The 19,755-nt window shown below is 41.8% G+C and overlaps 1 protein-coding gene across 3 annotated transcripts in view; it reads left to right on the plus strand.

The window, feature by feature from the left end:
* Positions 1-19,755, plus strand: part of LOC124546032 (mitogen-activated protein kinase-binding protein 1) — a 922,513-nt gene that overhangs the window by 746,653 nt on the left and 156,105 nt on the right. For all 3 annotated transcript variants that reach the window (XM_047125004.1, XM_047125005.1, XM_047125006.1), the window contains exon 3: positions 15,205-15,296. In XM_047125004.1, the coding sequence (XP_046980960.1) occupies positions 15,205-15,296 (92 nt within the window). The remainder of the gene's footprint in view (positions 1-15,204; positions 15,297-19,755) is intronic.

Here is a 19,755-nt window from a genome sequence, read left to right on the forward strand (position 1 = left end):
GTACGAAAGGTACTACGGAAACAAAGAAAGCTTCATCATAGGTTTAAGAGTAGTCGAATCATAGCTGATAAGGAAAAGCTGAACGAAGCGAAAAAGAGCGTAAAGAGAGCAATGAGAGAAGCATTCAACGAATTCGAACATAAAACATTGGCAAACAATCTAAACAAGAACCCTAAAAAGTTTTGGTCATATGTAAAATCGGTAAGCGGATCTAAATCCCCTATTCAGTCACTCGTTGACCACGATGGCACCGAAACAGAGGACGACCGAAGAAAGGCAGAAATACTGAATTCAGTGTTCCGAAACTGTTTCACTGCGGAAAATCGTAACACGGTCCCTGACTTCAGCCGTCGCACGGACGCCAAAATGGAAAATATTGAAATAAACGATATCGGAATTGAAAAACAACTGCTATCACTTAGTAGCGGAAAAGCATCCGGACCAGACGAGATACCCTTAAGATTCTACAGTGATTATGCTAAAGAACTTGCCCCCTTTCTATCAGCAATTTATCGTAGATCGCTGGAAGAACGTAAAGTACCTAGCGACTGGAAGAAAGCGCAGGTCGTTCCCATTTTCAAGAAGGGTCATACATCAGATGCGAATAATTATAGGCCTATTTCGCTTACGTCAATCTGTTGTAGAATAATGGAACATGTTTTGTGTTCTCGTATTATGACGTTCTTAGATAATACAAATCTCCTTCATCATAACCAACATGGATTCCGCAAACAGAGATCATGTGAAACTCAGCTCGCCCTATTTTCCCAAGAAATTCACAGTGCCGTAGACACTGGCGAGCAGATTGATGCCGTATTCCTGGACTTCAGGAAGGCATTTGATACGGTTCCGCACTTACGTTTAGTGAAAAAAATACGAGCTTACGGAATATCGGACCAGGTTTGTGATTGGATTCAGGATTTCCTAGAAGAAAGAACACAACATGTCATTCTTAACGGTTCAAAATCTGCAGATGTAGAGGTAATTTCGGGAGTACCGCAGGGAAGCGTGATAGGACCTTTATTGTTTACAATATACATAAATGACTTAGTTGACAACATCGGTAGCTCCGTGAGGCTATTTGCAGATGACACGGTTGTCTACAAGAAAGTAGCAACATCAGAAGACTCGTACGTACTCCAGGAGGACCTGCAGAGGATTAATGCATGGTGCGACAGCTGGCAGCTTTCCCTAAACGTAGATAAATGTAATATAATGCGCATACATAGGGGCAGAAATCCATTCCAGTACGACTATGCCATAGGTGGTAAATCATTGGAAGCGGTAACGACCGTAAAATACTTAGGAGTTACTATCCGGAGCGATCTGAAGTGGAATGATCACATAAAACAAATAGTGGGAAAAGCAGGCGCCAGGTTGAGATTCATAGGAAGAATTCTAAGAAAATGTGACTCATCGACGAAAGAAGTAGCTTACAAAACGCTTGTTCGTCCGATTCTTGAGTATTGCTCATCAGTATGGGACCCTTACCAGGTTGGATTAATAGAAGAGATAGACATGATCCAGCGAAAAGCAGCGCGATTCGTCATGGGGACATTTAGTCAGCGCGAGAGCGTTACGGAGATGCTGAACAAGCTCCAGTGGCGGACACTTCAAGAAAGGCGTTACGCAATACGGAGAGGTTTATTATCGAAATTACGAGAGAGCACATTCCGGGAAGAGATGGGCAACATATTACTACCGCCCACATATATCTCGCGTAATGATCACAACGAAAAGATCCGAGAAATTAGAGCAAATACGGAGACTTACAAGCAGTCGTTCTTCCCACGCACAATTCGTGAATGGAACAGGGAAGGGGGGATCAGATAGTGGTACAATAAGTACCCTCCGCCACACACCGTAAGGTGGCTCGCGGAGTATAGATGTAGATGCAGATGTAAACTAAGCTCCGCCCGAACAGGCCATGAAGCCGCAACGGTACCGACCGGTCACTATGTCATCCTCTGACGTCACTTGATGCGGATATGGAGAGTCATGTGATCAGCACACTGCTGTCCTGGGCGTATGTCAGTTTACGAGACCGGAGTCGCTAATTCTCAATGAAGTAGCTCCCCAGTTTGCCACGCAAGGGCTGAGTGCACCCTGCTTGCCAACAGCGCTCAGCAGACGAGATGGTCACCTATCCTAGACCTAGCCCAGCCTGACATCGCTTAACTTCGATGATCTGACGGGAACAGGTGTTACCACTGCGGTAAAGTCTTTTGCTTCGAGAGTGGAACGGTAGGGAATAGCTTGAAGGTGGTTCGATGAATCCTCTGCCCGGCACTTAACTGCGAATTGCAAAGTAATCATGTAGATGCACATCTCATCTGATTCTTATCTTAGAGACTGAAAGTAAGTCTCAGAAACTGTTTTCACTACTTGAATGTGACTTAGCAATTTGGAAAATATTAGCACAACGTTGTAGACATTTCCTTGAACCGTCAATTTACTGTTAGCTTCTTAGAGAAAGTACTTCTTTGTGTAGTCGTTAATAAGTAAATGTAACCGGAACCATTGTTTTGGTATATACAACTAATTTTTGTCAATATTGAACAATAAAGATTTATAGGTGTCCCAGGAGGTAGCAAAAAAGATTACATATCTTATTTCTTCAAGTACGAGATATTCTTGTGCTAACTGACTAACATCTGCGAGTTTTTCATTACTTCTAGAATTGTGGCGTATTTTCTAGATAACGGAAATAAGGCATGTCACCATACAAGTTACGTTAACACTCTCCAAAGACGATGATATTATTTGAAGCTTGCTGCTATTGCTGCTTGCTTTTTGTATTTAAAGCACACTATGTTCACCATGATCAACTATAATCGAAACTCGGCTTTGACCAATGACGTCATAGGTTACTCATAGATATTAATGTTTTTACTTTCGAGCCATAGATAGTAAATCTGTTGTCTGCTTTGGATATTGATATATTAAGTGATTATTGTAGGAGACTATGGTGTAGCGATGCGTACACAGTGTGACATGTGGAAGTTTGGATCGGTTAGAGAGGCGGATCGGTTAGAGAGGCGTACCGGGGTAGCCTAATTCTTAAGGCGACCGTTTGCGATTGCGGGAAATGAGTGATCGAGTCCCGGTCCAGCACAAATTTTCAAGTGCCACCAATAGGTAGTACATCTATACCTAACACAGCTGATGCAAAGATATTCACAGTTAGCGAATGTATTTCGAATTAGTTAGGAATGCCCTTAAAGTACTTGCAGCGAACAAAACCCAATGATGGTTACTTACTAGCAACACGTCACGTGAGATGTGGAGAATGACGTTACTTGCAGTAATGCTACCTGTCGTCAGGTTTTTGAAGCAAATACCCACGACTAATCACTGTTCCGTAACAAATTTCACCACAGAAAAGTTCGTATTGACTTCATTACTTATCAACAAACAGTTTTGCAATGTCATTGTTGCGATAGTGAAAAACACCGTAAATATTTTCAAACACACAACAAGGTATTATAAAAGTCGCTTTAGTCAAAATAGAATATGCACTGTACTTTGTCAGTTATTTGAAATTACTGTCACTTTCCACTGTAGTTATTGATTAGATGCAGTAGAAGCATTACAATGCGCAAAGTACATTCAAGATTACTGCATCTGGTATCTTGCACTGACTGCTTTAAATTAACTGTAAATGTAATTAATTTTCTTTTCAGTGGATTACCTTTTCGTTCAGTTATGACTTCTTCGGTAATAATGATTAAAGGATAGGAGCAACTGGAAGAACCCTATAATATTCGAAGTGTTGAAATTACTATGTTGGTAAGCTGTGTTCTTAATAAAAGATGACTAGCTTTATCTTACTTTGTGGTGAGTTGCCGATGGTGCGATATAATGCATTTTGTAACAACAAGGATTGGCCATGGACCCTTCTTAAACAAGGAGAAACTTTTAATAATTTTACTCTTCCTTAGGTACCAATTCTTCTAATATGCTTTGTGTGCTCGCTCTGTCGTTCAGTGTTTTGCCATACTTGTAACACCATTTTGGGGACATTCTCCTTTACGCCCCTGAGCACCATCACTTTGCGCGCCCATACTTCACCAGAGGAGACAAGCATTTCTCTCTCTCTCTCTCTCTCTCTCTCTCTCTCTCTCTCTCTCTCTCTCTCTGCTACTCACCTTGCACACGAGATTGCTTAGCGATTTTGTCACTATTTAAACAGATTCTCTGGATTCTATACAGTACGAACTTCCTGCCCCTGATTTCGTCAGTTTCTACTGCTAAGCTTTTTACAGTATTATTTTTCAGTAGTTCTTTCGTAAGCATATTACAGTTTTTAAATAGTGAATACTGACAAAATTAATAAAGTACATACATATACAAGAAATTACTTTAAAATTACAGAATTAATTGACTGAAAAATTATGAAACACTGTCATGTTTTGTTATAATTTTGTAGCCTATCTGCAATGTTATTGAATCTGTTCATTGAGTAAGCTGTAAAGGAAACCAAGGAGAAATAAAAACGTCACGGTTTGCCAATGAAGTTGAAATTCTGTCAGACACAGCCTAGGACATGGAGGAGCAGTTCAATGGAACGCATAGTGTTTTGAAAGAGGTTATAAGACGATACCAACAAAAGCAAAAAAAACATAGTGGAATGTAGTTGAATTAAATCAGGCGATAGTGAGGGAATTAGATTAGGAAATAAGATACCAAAAGTAGTAGATAAGCTTTGCTATTTGGGTAGCAATATCACTGATGATGGAGGAAGCAGAGAAGATATAACATGCCGATTGTCAATAGCAAGGAAATATGATACGACACATTCTGGCGCACCAAGGAATCATTAACATGGTCATGGTGGGAAGTATGTGGGGTAAAAATTGAAGATGGAGACCAATGCATGAATGCAGTGAGCAGGTCCGAATGGATGTAGATTGCAGTAGTTATACAAAGATGAAGAGACTTGCACCGGATAGACTAGCGTGGAGAGCTGCATCAAACCAGTCTTCGGACTGCAGAAGAAGAAGAAGAAGAAGAAGAAGCTAACGACGATGCCGACGACAGAGTTCGTTCCTAACTACTGGACCCGTTTGGAGGCGGTTCTTCTCTGCTCGAATTTCCTCCTGGATTTCGTGAGCACAGACCATTCGTCAGATGAGTTTTCATTGTTGTAACCCGTACTACTGTTCACTGCAGCATTTGAAATGACGCTGCTTCTCGTACTTTGCGGATACAGTGCTTAGTGGTGACGTCGCCTCTGGGTGTGGAGCAGCCCTGCATGTTTTGTGAAAGATACTTGGCTGGACAGGAAGGATCACGTTCCAGTCCTGCGGACCGGTCGGTCACGGCGGCGGCGCTAGAAGCAGAGTCAGAGGCTGTTCCCGTCGGCGGAGTTGCGCAACGGCGTGGCAGGTGTCGGAGAGAAAGTTGCACGCGCGAACTCGCCCGAGACTTTTCGCCTCTCACGGGACGGGGGAACGCCGGCACGTGGGAGCTCACACGTCGCCTCGCGGTCCACCTCTCCCCGTCTTTCATCAGTACCTCCTCCTTCTTCGCCAGTTCTTTCTGCCATCTCACCGTTTACCCTTCGTCATCCTCGATTAGACGTTGGTCTCGTGTGGTGATCTCAATGAACCACACTAGCCCGTGGTGCACTTACAAACTGGCTGACTCCACATATACACTAGTATTCTCCAATTCACACTTAAATGCGTGGCAGAGGGTTCATTGAACCACATTCATATCATTGTTTCTAACACTGGACCTTCGAACAGCGCGTGGGAAAATTGAGCACTTAAATCTTTCCGTACAAGCTCTGATTTCTCTTATTCTAATACGATGATAATTTCTCATCATGTAGGTTGGCCTCAATAAAATATTTTGGCATTCAGAGGAGAAAGCTGTTAATTCAAATTTCGTGCGAAGATCTCGCTGCAATGAAAAACGGCTGTATTCTAATGATAATGTGAAGCATCCGATAACACCAGCAGTTGGATACAAGCAGCCGGTAAAGTAGTGTTTATCACACATACTGTTTTTTCTCTTAACAACCTCAGTATTTCATTCTCGTAGTATTACCGGTACTATTTTGTCCCTGTTCGTAAAGTCCCTCTTGCCTAGCAAGATTTCGCATGCTACTATCGTTTCTTAATACATTGTTCCGCGATGAGACTGATTTACTAAAGCTCCATAGACCGACGTATGGAACAATAGGCAATCCATTTTATTTTTCATATTTGTCGACACTTTATTGTGGTGCTGCTGTGTCGCACTGTTTCTTTTTACCTACTGTGTGGCGTCCGCGTCGCTGTGTCGTGACCTGTTGCGGCTTTCACATTTTGGACTCTTTCAAACTTAATACGTAACGCATTTTTATATATTGCACTTTTATTCAGCCTTGGTTCTCGTGATGGAGGCAGTTCAGTATCGACGAACAATCACAAGATACGTAATCGTCGTCATTACATTATCAGAATGACAAATATTCTGCGCTTGACTACTTGCACACTTGTTACAGACCGAGCGGAGTAAAGCTGAACAATTCAGTTAATACTTCCGCTATTAGAAGGGACCCAAGTCGCATTGAGTCCTATGTCCAATATCTCTGGAGGTCACCTGCCCACTGCGTTAAAACTGATATCGTCATCACGTGGAATTGAACTTAGTGCATCTTCGTAAACTGTCGTGAGTGATGAGCTTCACAATATAGTCTCCACTCACTGTTACTAAACTGCATGTATTGTGGAGTTGGGTGTTGTGTGATGTCCTTAGGTTAGTTAGGTTTAAGTAGTTCTAAGTTCTAGGGGACTGATGGCCATAGATGTTAAGTCCCATAGTGCTCAGAGCTATTTATTGTGGGGTTGGGTTGTTTGGGGGAGGAGAGCAAACAGCGAGGTCATCGGCCTCATCGGATTAGGGAAGGACGGGGAAGGAAGTCGACCGTGCCCTTTCAAAGGAACCATCCCGGCATTTGCCTGGAGCGATTTAGGGAAATCACGGAAACTTAAATCAGGATGGCCGGACGCGGGATTGAACCGCTGTCCTCCCGAATGCGAGTCTAGTATGCTAACCACTGCGCCACCTCGCTCAGTCATGTATTATGGACTTACATGTCACTGCGGCGTGTGTCTACGATTACTGGGACTTTCACCGAGATTTGCGTTCTAAATTGTTAATGTTTTTAAATATGATTATAACGTCATCCGCTGTCCGAAGGTCGAGTCTACTGCTTATGTTACGGTCAGAGCTTGCTCCCACCAGCGACATTTAAATGACTCGTTCGCTTGTGCTGAAGTGCAATAACTTTTGCTATAATTCTTCGGCGATGTTCTCCTTGCCCTATCCGTCTTATGCTGCCCAGTTTCTGAAAATATCTGTAAACTTATACGGAAATATGGCATTCAGAGGTTTGGTGCAAACGTGTAGGTTCTGGGACATCGCAGTTAAAGAGTCTTATCGAAATGAAGATGCTAGAATACTTAACAAACCATGACGGGGGTTTCAGTTTAGACACGTCTTGAGTTCTGGTACTGAATTCGTTTAGATCTCACCAGCCGTTTCATTCACTGAACCTGGAAAACGCCGAGAGAATATAAGTTTCACGAAAGAACAGCGTGGGCACTGAAAAACAAGTGAGCATCAAATGGCGTAGCTCCGGGAATCGAATCCTGCTAAAAATAGTGGTGCGACACCAACAATAATTCATTGCGCTTGGAGTCCATGCAGTGAATATGCACACAGTAGCACAGCTCGTACGTAGCTCCTGAAGATGATTACTGGTTCGGCTGTCAAAACATAGTGCATAGAAGGGAATCGACAACTTGGAAATACACCGTAGAAACACACAATCAATCCTAGAAAGAGACACTGCGTATATTTCACCCCAGCCATATTTCTTCTCTTAAATACTCACTTCCTTTTTCCTTTGGAAAATATTGGTAAGCATGTAAATTAGGTTGGTAGTATTGCCTAAGCAGCGAGTGTGTTGTCTTGTCAGTTCTGCTCTGACCCAGCAATATTATTGCTCGGTAGTTGGTGTGGAGATCGTTGCACCCATTGCGTCTTCCGTTTATCAAGTGTGCCTTGCGACGTGGCAGGATGACCGGCAAAGGAAGCAGATGGAATGCGAAGGAGATGCAACATCTGCTACATGACCCAGTGACAGTAAAGCAAAGATTTGCTGTTAATGCCAGAGAATCATGTGCGATGAACATAGAGCACAGGTACGCTATGAGTGCGCCGAGTGAAAAACAATTGTAAGAAACCATGTCACTAGGACAAAAATATGTAACATCTTTGTGCTATCAGCAAATTTAACATGTATTATGGACAATGGCATTGTTGTTATCGCCATATTGAGTTACAATGGTTCTCTATCGTAGATTTCGTGCTGCATACATAATAACTTGAAAATTGTTCCTTATTAAAATAATACAAACGAAAAATTTTATTTTCATGTTAAAAATATCATAAATTATTTTAACATTCAGTAAAGTGTAGCTGAATTGCAAGAGGGCAACTTATAGTACATAAAAAAAGAAAGACGATTCGTACGACATTGGACTTTTTACTACCCCAATGTGTCTTTTACATTGTCGTTTAACAAGTGTGTAACATCAGAGTTAAACAATCACGCCGACAAAATCTGAGAGATCACAAAATGTTAATTAATAAGTTAACTGTGGGATGAAAGACATTTTTAAAAGCTTAATTGTCATGACTCTCACACTGAATTTAGCTGTTACATTATATTGTTTCTTTTCACTGACAGTTGACATTCACCACACAACCTTTCCACAGTGGCAGTCTACGGTATCGGCTCGCCAAATATACTCCCGTTGAGAACCTCGCGTTGGTGTCAAAGCACGAGCGTGGGCGAGGACGTGTCCTCCTGCATCCCGCCGCAGAGGTCGCGGGGTCGTGTGAATGTTTCATCTGCCCCCGCCGAAATGTGAACATCGATCCCAAACCATCCAGTGACTAGCGAGCAAGCCAACGATGGTCGCTTTTGGTTCCTATCTCGCAGGTGATATATGAGCAGTGCTCTCCAACGATCATGCTGTTACAGACTTCCGGCGTAAGATCTTTCCGACGCTGTGACTTCTAATACTGTGTAGCTCAGCGTGTTGTTGCCTCTGTAGGAAGACGGTTAACGCTTTCGAGATGGTGCCTGAGGCTCACTCGTGCACGTTCGTTCACACAATCATTCGGACTTCATTCTCACCAGCAACGTCTGAATAATCATCGTCAAGAACCGTAGAAATTATTTCAGATTCGTAATTTTTCTTCCGTTTGATGAGAAGAAGCAGGAGGAACATAACAGAGAAAAATAGTAGCTGTTTCAAAGGTGTGATGGAGCTGTGCTTCTGAAAACATTTGATAGAATACACCTTGCTTTCGTGAATCATGCCTTGCAGTATCAAATATCAAATTCTAAACTGTTCTTGTTGTGTTACCTGAGTTGTGGTCGCGGCTTCTTAGCTATCTACTACGAACCACATCCAAATGACCTATCCACACTTAATGTCAGCCAATAGTTCTTGATGACTTTGGCTTTGTGTGGCAGGAATACATTTCTTTTGTATTCATGTCACTATACGGACGGATGTGTAGACTTTGCTTATTGCTAAATTGGTGGTGACACTGCCAATGATTTCCAACAAATTTTAAGTGTAATTTCAAACCTTTTCTAAACTTTTCTCGCTTACATACTTACGGTCATATATTTAACACATTAAGTCATTTGCAAAGTAATCAGACGTTTGAAGCTCTTGTACAAGGGCCAGTCAAATGAAAATGAGACACATTAAAAAAAAGTTAGTTTATTATTTTAAAAATAACTGTCATTGTTAACACATTTACCCCAAGAGACAAGACCATCAATGCCTTCGTGGAAAATGTTTACAGTTTTCTACGGAACCACGATTGTAACCACGCGTGCACATCTTCGCCCAAAGCAAATCGACGGCGCAGAATGTTTTTCTTCAGGGCTCCAAAAATAGGAAGTCACATGGGGAGAGATCGGGACTATATGGAGGATGTGTAAGGGCTTCCCGGCGAAACTTCCACGGCAACATGTGGGCCCGCATGCTCCACATAGTCTCGATCTCTCCCCGTGCGATTTCAGCATTTTCGGACCCCTGAAGAAAGACAGTAGTAACCGCCGATTTGCTTCGGATGAAGTGGTACACGCTCCATGACCTTCCCTTTTCTTCCAGTTTTTAGTTTTGGTCTCACCTTTTATGCCTTTACTGTGTGTGTTTAATGTTCACTATTTTATAATTTGACTCCCCTGACTGGAACCGTCCACTTTTAGCGAACCCTCTTTCTTCTGTGACTAACTTCGGAATCGCGGGACTGATGACCTCGCCGTTTGGTCCCATAACTCCTCTCCATCAATCAATCAAGAGGTACACACGTGGGTACAATCGTGGTTCCGTGGGCCACCGTAAACATTTTTCCATGATGGGATTGTCCGTCTTATCTCACTGTGGGATATATGTATTAACACTTAAGCGATTACTTTTGAAATGTTAAAGCCGCCCGGTGTGGCCGAGCGGCTCTAGGCGCTTCAGTCTGGAATCGCGCGACCGCTACGGTTGCAGGTTCGAATCCTGCCTAGGGCATGGATGTGTGTGATGTCCTTATGTTAGTTAGGTTTAAGTAGTTCTAAGTTCTAGGGGACTGATGACCTCAGCTGTTAAGTCCCATAGTGCTCAGAGCCATTTGAACCATTTTTTGAAATGTTAAACAGCTTACAAACTTTTTCCACATGTGCCATGTGACTCGTTTTTATTTGACTGCCCCGTACACATGGATATCCTTTACGTAACAGAACCGGGGTGGGAGGTTTACAGGTCTTTTTTAAAAGTTAGGGCTTGGTCCTACCTTTCATAACAAACTGTCAAATATGTAAATAATAAAGTCGTATGCCATGAGTGGGTGGGAGACTCGGACGGGCAATGTGTAATATGTATAATATTGTAATACCACCCTAAGTAAAATGGCTTTAAATTTCTATTGCTTCACACTCCACCTGTTGGCATAACAGTGAGGCAGTTTCGGGGGAGGGGTTGGGGGAGGGGGACTGTGTGTGGAGGTTTTCTTTACGTACAGAAACGGTAATTTACAGGTGACAAATCCTCGCCACCTCGATCTGACAGCTGACGGAAGATCGATTCGTTGAAACAAACGTGGCTGTGTGTGTGCTTTGGGAAGCTTTGCTCGGTCAGATCCCACGGCCGGCTGCGGCCCCTGGCAGTCGCGGGCCTCGCCAGTGTCCGTTTTCAAGGAGAACTGCTTCAGTCTGCGACGCGGGGCGCCTTCCACTTCTTCTGAAGCGGAACTCGGCCGCACCGACACAGTCCAGCAGCGGCTGCTGCGCGACTCTGGGAACAAGGGGCTTCTGCTTCTGTGGCCGACGGCAGCTTTGTTTAGAATGAGGGGCAGGGGCTGCGTGCAGACTGAAGTAAAGATCCGAGAAGAGTGAAACAAGAGCTTTTCTTTCGGACTTACCGTTGCTCCCGTCTCTGTTTTCCGCACGAAGTGTTGCAGTTCTCTGGGCCTAAATCGCACCATTTTCGTTTTCTGCAACTGAGTCCAAAATGGGCGTCTCTATTCCAAAACTAGCCCAGTGATAAAATTAGCGCTGTCACGAAAAACACCAGGCGATTTTTTGAAAAAAAGTGCATTTTTAGTGGTGATGAAATTTCAATAGCTCACCACGTATCGGAGATAGTCAACGTATTTTGGGACAATACTCAGTGCCAGAGGATAAATTCATAATTTCGTCCTCGTGTCGAATAACAGTGTCAACTATTGTTTTGACCGGAAAATGAGTAGTCCTCGCTGGAAACTATCAAGGACATTATTGAGACGAAGCCGCGGTGTTCGCCTTACTGACGGCGAAAAATGCAGTCGCGATAACTTCGTTTATTGGACACCGCATTCACTTGTTTCCAGACTTGCAGATTCCATTTAACGAAGACGGGAAGGTTCAAGAAACGTTGAAGTGAGCAATCTGTATGCTTCTACATCAATTGTAATTACAGAGGTTATTCAGACTCAATAATTTTTGCAATTCAGTGGGGATTATGTGGAAAGTAGGCTAAATAGTCATACGTCCAGTCATATTGTTTCAGTATCTTATTGAAATACGGTCGGCGTTCTGTAAAAACAAAATATGTCCTCTAGCGGCAAGCACGAAACTAATTCAGCCTAAAAATATTCTCAAAAGCAAGTATTAATATGCTTTAATCTTAGATTTCTCAATTAGCGTGAATTTTTGGATTGTCTTTTGTTTAGTTCAGTCGATCACATATGAATAGCTTGCACAATATACTGAAACGATCTGGAATGAATCACTTCACAGATTTTTAACATAATTAGAATTCAAATACGGCTGCATGCTGACCTGTCAAAGAAGATCATGTGATTGGGATATTTAGTTTAATAATAGAAATATAAGGAACGATCAAAAATTTACCGTTTGAGGGAGTTGCAGCTTATATGCCGTATACAGTACAAATGGCATGTATTTCTAGCTGAACAGTTATCTTTGTATCTTTATGGGCGTGTTCCAGTATTTACTAACTTGTGCAATAGACGTCCCTAACGTGTGATCAGCGAAAACGTAATTGTGGGGAATCGCGGCGGTTACCTTGGAAACCGTTAACATCAAGGGTTGTGGTGCAATGGTAAAAGCATTCTTCCACCACCACCCAACAATATCCTACTCGTATTCACGTATGAGATTCAAAACTCCCTTGCCATCACGATTCAGTCCTTTCGTTGTTCCCGCAGCCGTTTCAGGCGAATTCGGAAGTGTCGCTTTTCAGATAGCTGCGGCCGATTCAACTTCCTCCGCTCTGTCCCAATCGCCTTCGACTATAGATGTTAGTATCAATTGTAGCCGATGATTAGAAGCCTGTGCGGAGAAGAAAACTACACCCCTTACCAGCGTGTTCCTTATCCGCTTGCATTCTACCCATATCCGCTGGTATTAAATTATTTGAGTCCGGTTCGGAACATTGGAGCTCAGGCGTTAGGCTTGCGCGCGGTCTGATTTTTCTTCTGTTGAAGTAACAAACATTTCATAGACTAAGAACATAGAAGCCTGTTACGAACACGTTTTAATACAACATAAGTTTGTCATATTCTTGATACATCCTTTAAGTTTCAACTTTTTATCTGATTTTGTGAAATTTTCTGCAGAATTTTTGCTTTACCTTATGAAATCGACGCGTTACTTTGTCAAACGTATGTTAATTCACCGTACTGTTAAACCGTGTTACCGTGTAAAACTCCTCAGTGTAATAATCGCTGAATGGCGTACTTATAAGTATTTTTTAAGCGAAACTGGTAACAACTTTGTTTTTTACCAAATATTTTTTATGTCGTATGTTCGAAGATTTCAAAGGGTGCAGTGTTGCAGACCAGTATGTATGTCACTTTGTGGCATATTTCAGTGGTTACGTAAGGTTACAGGAATCACTCAGGCAACTGCCGGTACTTCGGAAACACGCTGTACCTCTAATTACGCTGATCAGAAAGATAGCAATGTCGCCATCCTTAGCCCTTACAGTTGTCAAAAAAGCACCTACAATCTCCAGTGTACTGCGCATTGAAACTAATACAGAGAGAGGCACTCCGTCCAAAAAAAAGATAGTAGTAGTGACTTAGAACAAGAATAATCATTACTGTCCATGCCATGTAATGCAAAGTTAGTTAGTGAATTAGTTAGTTACATGATCCATTGATCATTTGAAGTGTTCTTTCATCGAAATAATGTGAACCGAGTCAACTTACACGATATGTATATACGAACAGTGTTAACATTAATGAACACTGTCTTTTTATGTGTGTACTCATGCTACTGCACTTAAATACCAATAATGTCTATAAAGAAAACTAGTTTTTAGTAGAAATTAGTCCATGGAATAAAGGGAACTGTCCAGGGAAGATGATTGTTAGGTTAGATTTAAAACTTGCTATGCTGCCTGTCAGACATTTTATGTGGTAAAGGTAAAGTCTGTGTGGTAATGGCCAAGGCCATGTAAATTATTCTTAATTTTTGGCACATTGTTCAGACGTACATAACTGTCGTCCTCTGGTCTGTAACATAATGCATATATATGCTACGTATCTCCAGTCATGATTTACGGCGTAATATTTGAGAACATTTTTTTGTTTGACGTTACAAAAAATGGAAATGGAAACTGTACGTTTGCATACCCCATAAAAATTTTGTTACAAAACTCAAAATGAACACGTTCTGTAACAAAAAATTTTTTGAATGTATGTGAATGCACAGTTTCCATTTCCGTTTTGTGTAATGTCAAACAAAAAAAGTACTCCGATATTACGTCAAAATGTTTTGTTACAGACCAGAAGAAGACAGTTATATCTGTCGAAACAGGATGTCAAAAATAAAGTCGAGTTTATGCGATATTGGCTATTGAAAGCTTGTGTGGTTTCTTTTTTATTTTTATTTTTTAATGAAGTAAAACGTAGATAGCTTTCCCGGCGGGGTCAGGGATTTTCTCTGCCTCGTGATGACTGGGTGTTGTGTGATGTCCTTAGGTTAGTTAGGTTTAAGTAGTTCTAAGTTCTAGGGGACTGATGACCATCCCTGTTAAGTCCCATAGTGCTCAGAGCCATTTGAACAATTTCGTAGATAGCTCCTTCTAATTTCTCAACATGAGAAAATGCAAGACATTTTATAGTATTGGACAAATGATTAAAAATTTTCGTTGCTGCTTATTAAACTCTTTTCTGAACCACTGACAACTTTACTAATGGGATAATAAAGATCATTTTTTCCCTCGTTTTGTTGATATGGATTTTTATGAAATTGTGATGAGTTACCTATGAAGAATTTCATTAACGAATATATGGATTATGATGGTGCTATTAAAATACTCACTAATAGACCAATATCGTAATACTGACACTATCTTTCACCTTTTAGAACAGTAATTAGTATTAAGAATATCCGCAAATACACCTGCGGATATCCGCGGAGACGTCTGCCAGTGATGCATGTGTTGTTGACTGCAGCTATTGTAGGAGCTTTCCAGTGACGGTTTGATTCTTGTTCGCCATACGGACCACACCGCCTATTTAAGTTAGCGGGCACCCGTGGATCCGTCCGCTCTGCATTACTATGTTGCGTTGAGAAGACAGCCACGGTGTTGCTCTTGCTGACAGCTGTGTTTGCTCTGGTTTCAGGTGAAGCTCGAGCGGGTGCTGGGCCTCACGGTCTCCAGCAATGCCGCCCTGGACTGCGACCCTGACTCGGAGCAGATCGCCTACTCTGCAGGGTGAGTCTCCGTCCTTCCCATTCTCTTCTGTGAGTCTGCGTCGTAATAAAATAAGAGAAATCTGAGCCACGCGTTGTTGTATAGCGGAGCGGTAGAGGAATAGTCTGAAGAACGCTCTGCCAGGCACTTAAGTGTGAACTGCAGAGAAGTTATGTAGATGTGACTGCAGAGAAATATCGGGTGATCAAAAAGTCAGTGTAAATTTGAAAACTTAATAAGCCACGGTATAATGTAGATAGAGAGATAAAAATTGACACACGTGCTTGGAATGACATGGGGTTTTATTAGAACCACCCCATATTGCTAGACGCGTGAAAAATCTCTTGCGCGCGTCGTTTGGTGGTGATCGTGTGCTCAGCCGCCACTTTCGTCATGCTTGTCCTCCCAGGTCCGCAGACCTCAGTCTGTGCGATTATTGGCTTTGGGGTTACCTGAAGTCGCAAGTGTATCGTGATCGACCGACATCTCTAGGGATGCTGAAAGACAACATCCGACGCCAATGCCTCACCATAACTCCGGACATGCTTTACAGTGCTGTTCACAACATTATTCCTCGACTACAGCTATTATTGAGGAATGATGGTGGACATATTGAGCATTTCCTGTAAAGAACATCATCTTTACTTTGTCTTACTTTGTTATGCTAATTATTGCTATTCTGATCAGATGAAGCGCCATCTGTCGGACATTTTTTGACCTTTCGTATTTATTTATTTATTTTGTTCTAATAAAACCCCATGTCATTTCAAGCATGTGTGTCAATTTGTACCTCTCTATCTACATTATTCCGTGATTTATTCAGTTTTCAAATTTATACTGGCGTTTTGATCACCAGGTATAATTCAGTGGGCCTGTCAGTTTGGATTTCACAAATTACGTTAGTGTGCTGAATGTTCGACCACATCAAACTCGAATACAGTTTGTCACGTATTCCTTTTCTGTGTTGGTTTTCGTCTGACACTTTTCCAAGAATTTCTGTTTGTTAATCGGTTTAGTTTTTGAAATTATGAGGCGGGGTACCTGGCAACAGCATCCAATCTTAGACATTTTCTATCTGTGCATACATTCGGAATGGGCTAAAGCGTAGCTCATAAGGATATGAATCACTATCACACTGGCGCTTATTATGGAAAATACGGTCGGATCATGTATCAAGCAGATTTGTGACGAGATTCAAGATTTCCTGATAGGGAGCTTGCAGGATGGAGACTTGTCGTCGGATGTAGGAATAACTTCAGGAGTACCTCAGGGAATCGTTGAGACCCTTGTCAATACTGTATATTAATGACCTAACGGATAATATTGATAATAAACTCAGACTGTTCGCAAGTGAAGTAATCTGTAATGAACTACTGTCTAAAAAACTGCAGAGATATTCAGTCAGATCTGGATAATACAGCAGAGTAGTGCAGAGATTGGCAAATTGCGTTAAAAGTATAGTAGTGTAAAATTATGCGCTACACAAAATGCAAAAACATAATATCCCAAGAGGACATCAGCAGCGAGTCACAATTGGAATCAGTGAACTAACAAAAATACGTGCGAAAAACGGAAACCCCGCAATCAGGCGCTGAAGACCACTCGATAGTCGACGGACTACCATATCATCCTTAGTCGTTCATCATAGAACGCGGTTGGAGGAGCATGGAGGGCGCTGCCGGCTATCGTCGTCTCTACGACCTTGGAGCCGCTACCTCGCAGTCAGGTGGCTCCTCAGTTGGCTTCACGAGGCTGAGTGCTCTCCGGTCCAGTCCTCCCCCGGCAGTACCGAGAATCGAACCCAGGTCCCCGCATAAGGGTCTGTTGCGTTAACCTCACGGATACGAAGTTCGACAAAACAAATACCTGGATGTACCGGTTTGAATAAATAAAAAAAAAATCGGCTGAATAGACAAGTGCTGTATTAGGGATAGTCCTGTTGTAAGAGGTGGTGGTGGTGGTGGTGGTGGTGTGGGGGGGGGGGGGCTTCCACCGTCCTTTGCATTGAGTCACACAACGATTTACATGGACACCTACAGTCAAACGCGGACTCCGAAAAACGGTGAAAATAGGAATTATCTCACATTATCAATCATTGCTGGAGGCGAAAGAACTTCAGGGATACGAAATGAAGTGCTACCATGACGTAGGCTCACTGGTAAGTATAGCGGGTAGTAGACATTGATTCGCTGGTAGCATACTAGGAGAAAGTAATCAGCTTATAACACTACACTCAGTTTACGTTATATTCCAGTTCCCGGTAATTCAGTTAATGTTACCCCATTTTTAGTTTTAATTGACAGTGGTATTGTCTAATGGATTAAGCAATCTGACTATGATTTCCTTTTCGTGATATAGCTTCGTATTAGAAGGACGAAGTGAAACAATGACATGATTCGAACCGATGTTCCTCAGACAATGGTAACTGTATGTAACAGAGGATATAAATTCGGTCGCCAGCCCAAAACGGACAGATAATTTTAGAATAAATTTTAGTGGTTTTCAAACTTTAGTATGAAAACTAAGTTTATAATTATCTCTACTTGCAGACTGCAGGACAAAAATGGAATCAAACGAGAACACACTGGAAGCTTCAATCCTTTACTATCGTCGTAAATTTATCTAATGTTAATCATGCGTAAAGCGGTAAACTTACGGGAATCCTGAAGCTGTTATGGTCTCTCACTGTACACAAACACCACGCTATTCTTATATGAAAGTTAACTGGTTATTGAACTATGCAGTAACTGACACATGGGGGTCCTGAATCTTTTATAGTCTACTACACACTCTTTTACAGCCACTTTCACTGTAAACCAACTTGTAGTTTAATAAAATTTCACTTATGACAAACCTGTCCTGTATCTAAAACAAGAAGGAAACCCTTGAACTGCTAAAGCATACAACTTAGTTTGCAAAACACTTTTCAGGAATTAATTTACACATCAAATAAAATATGCTCAGTAGTATTACTTTAAGCAAAATTAAGTAAATATAATTTAACATTAAATGAATTTATTCAATTTTATTAATACGAGGAAAACTTGTAAATTATGTCTCAGAATATAAAACCTGGTTTACGTAATACTAGCAAATACCTTAGCAAATAAATAACTGTTTGAATATAAACTTTCACTTTTATGATTACTTGGAACTGTTGAGGGAATAGGAATAGGCACCTAACACAGTTAAAGCGATGTATGCCTGGCATACACAGTTCTAAATAATACTTCTAGTTAGTAAACTCCACGAAACATAGTTTCATGCCGTTACCATGGCGCGTTCACATCCTAGGCACCTTTCCTGTCAGCTGCAGTTCCAAACTCCCTAAGCCTAAACTTGTTATATTACATAGTAGTTTCATACATTTAACATACAAAAGAACATAGACTTCATAATCACTTTTAGTAAAAGTAAACAAATATGAAAACACGTAAATGTAAGAAATATACAGGGTGATTCACGAAGATATGCAAATATTTTAACTCGGTAACCAAACATTTGCGGACCTATGTTTATCTGAACATTTTTCTTTCGGTTTACTTGTAGAATAACGAATTAAAATATTTGCGTATATTCGTGAATCACCCTTATATGAAATGTCAGTAATGTTGCGTCGTAGACATACAGTACATGTGTCTCAATCTTACAAAGGAGATATTTAGAATGATTTCTCATTCTGTAACAGAGTGTGCCCTAGTTTGAAATTCGCTGGCAGATTAAATCTTTGTGCTGGTAGTGCAAAACCGCTCTGGAAGGCACAACACTTAAACAGAAGTACACTTTTATCCTTGGGGACCATGATCACCTCTAGATCCAGTTTGCTTTTTCTTGGCACGATAGCCTGTACCAGCAGAACAGTGCAATGTATCACGCAGCTCGCAGGATGAGTTTTACCGTACTTCCCTGACCGCCAGCCCTCGTCCCCCCGTATTTAAAACGAATCGGGAAACTGTATGACCACCTCGACTGGTCTGTTCGCGCCAACGATCCTCAACTGAGAAAGCTGGCCACTGCACTGTAATCTGCGTGGGTCCATATCCTTGTCGGTACCTTCCAGAACCTCACTGCCACTCTTCCTGCGCGTCCGCGCTGCAAAAGATGATTATTCAGGCTCTTAACAGCTGTTCACATTAATGTGACTGGGCCGTGTAGAACTAGCAGAGGATACTGAACGTATACAAAGGAGATCAGCAGGAACGGTCAACCTTTTGTTTACCAGTGGCAGAGCGTCTCTGAGATGCTGGACAACTGAACTGGCAGACGACGGAAGATAGACGTAACCTGCCCCGTGAAAGCCTATTTAGAAAGCTTTAGGAACAAGCATTAAGTGAGGAACATAGGAATATACTAAAAGCTCCTAATTGCCACTCCCGTAGGGATCACGAAGACAAGATTAGACTAATTACAGCCCGCACACAGGCGTTCAAGTAGTTCTTCTTCCCGCGCTCCCACGGGAAGAAGCGCCAGTAGTGGGAAG

Source organism: Schistocerca americana, chromosome 8 (genome assembly GCF_021461395.2).
Source record: "Schistocerca americana isolate TAMUIC-IGC-003095 chromosome 8, iqSchAmer2.1, whole genome shotgun sequence".
NCBI classification, from domain to species: domain Eukaryota; kingdom Metazoa; phylum Arthropoda; class Insecta; order Orthoptera; family Acrididae; genus Schistocerca; species Schistocerca americana.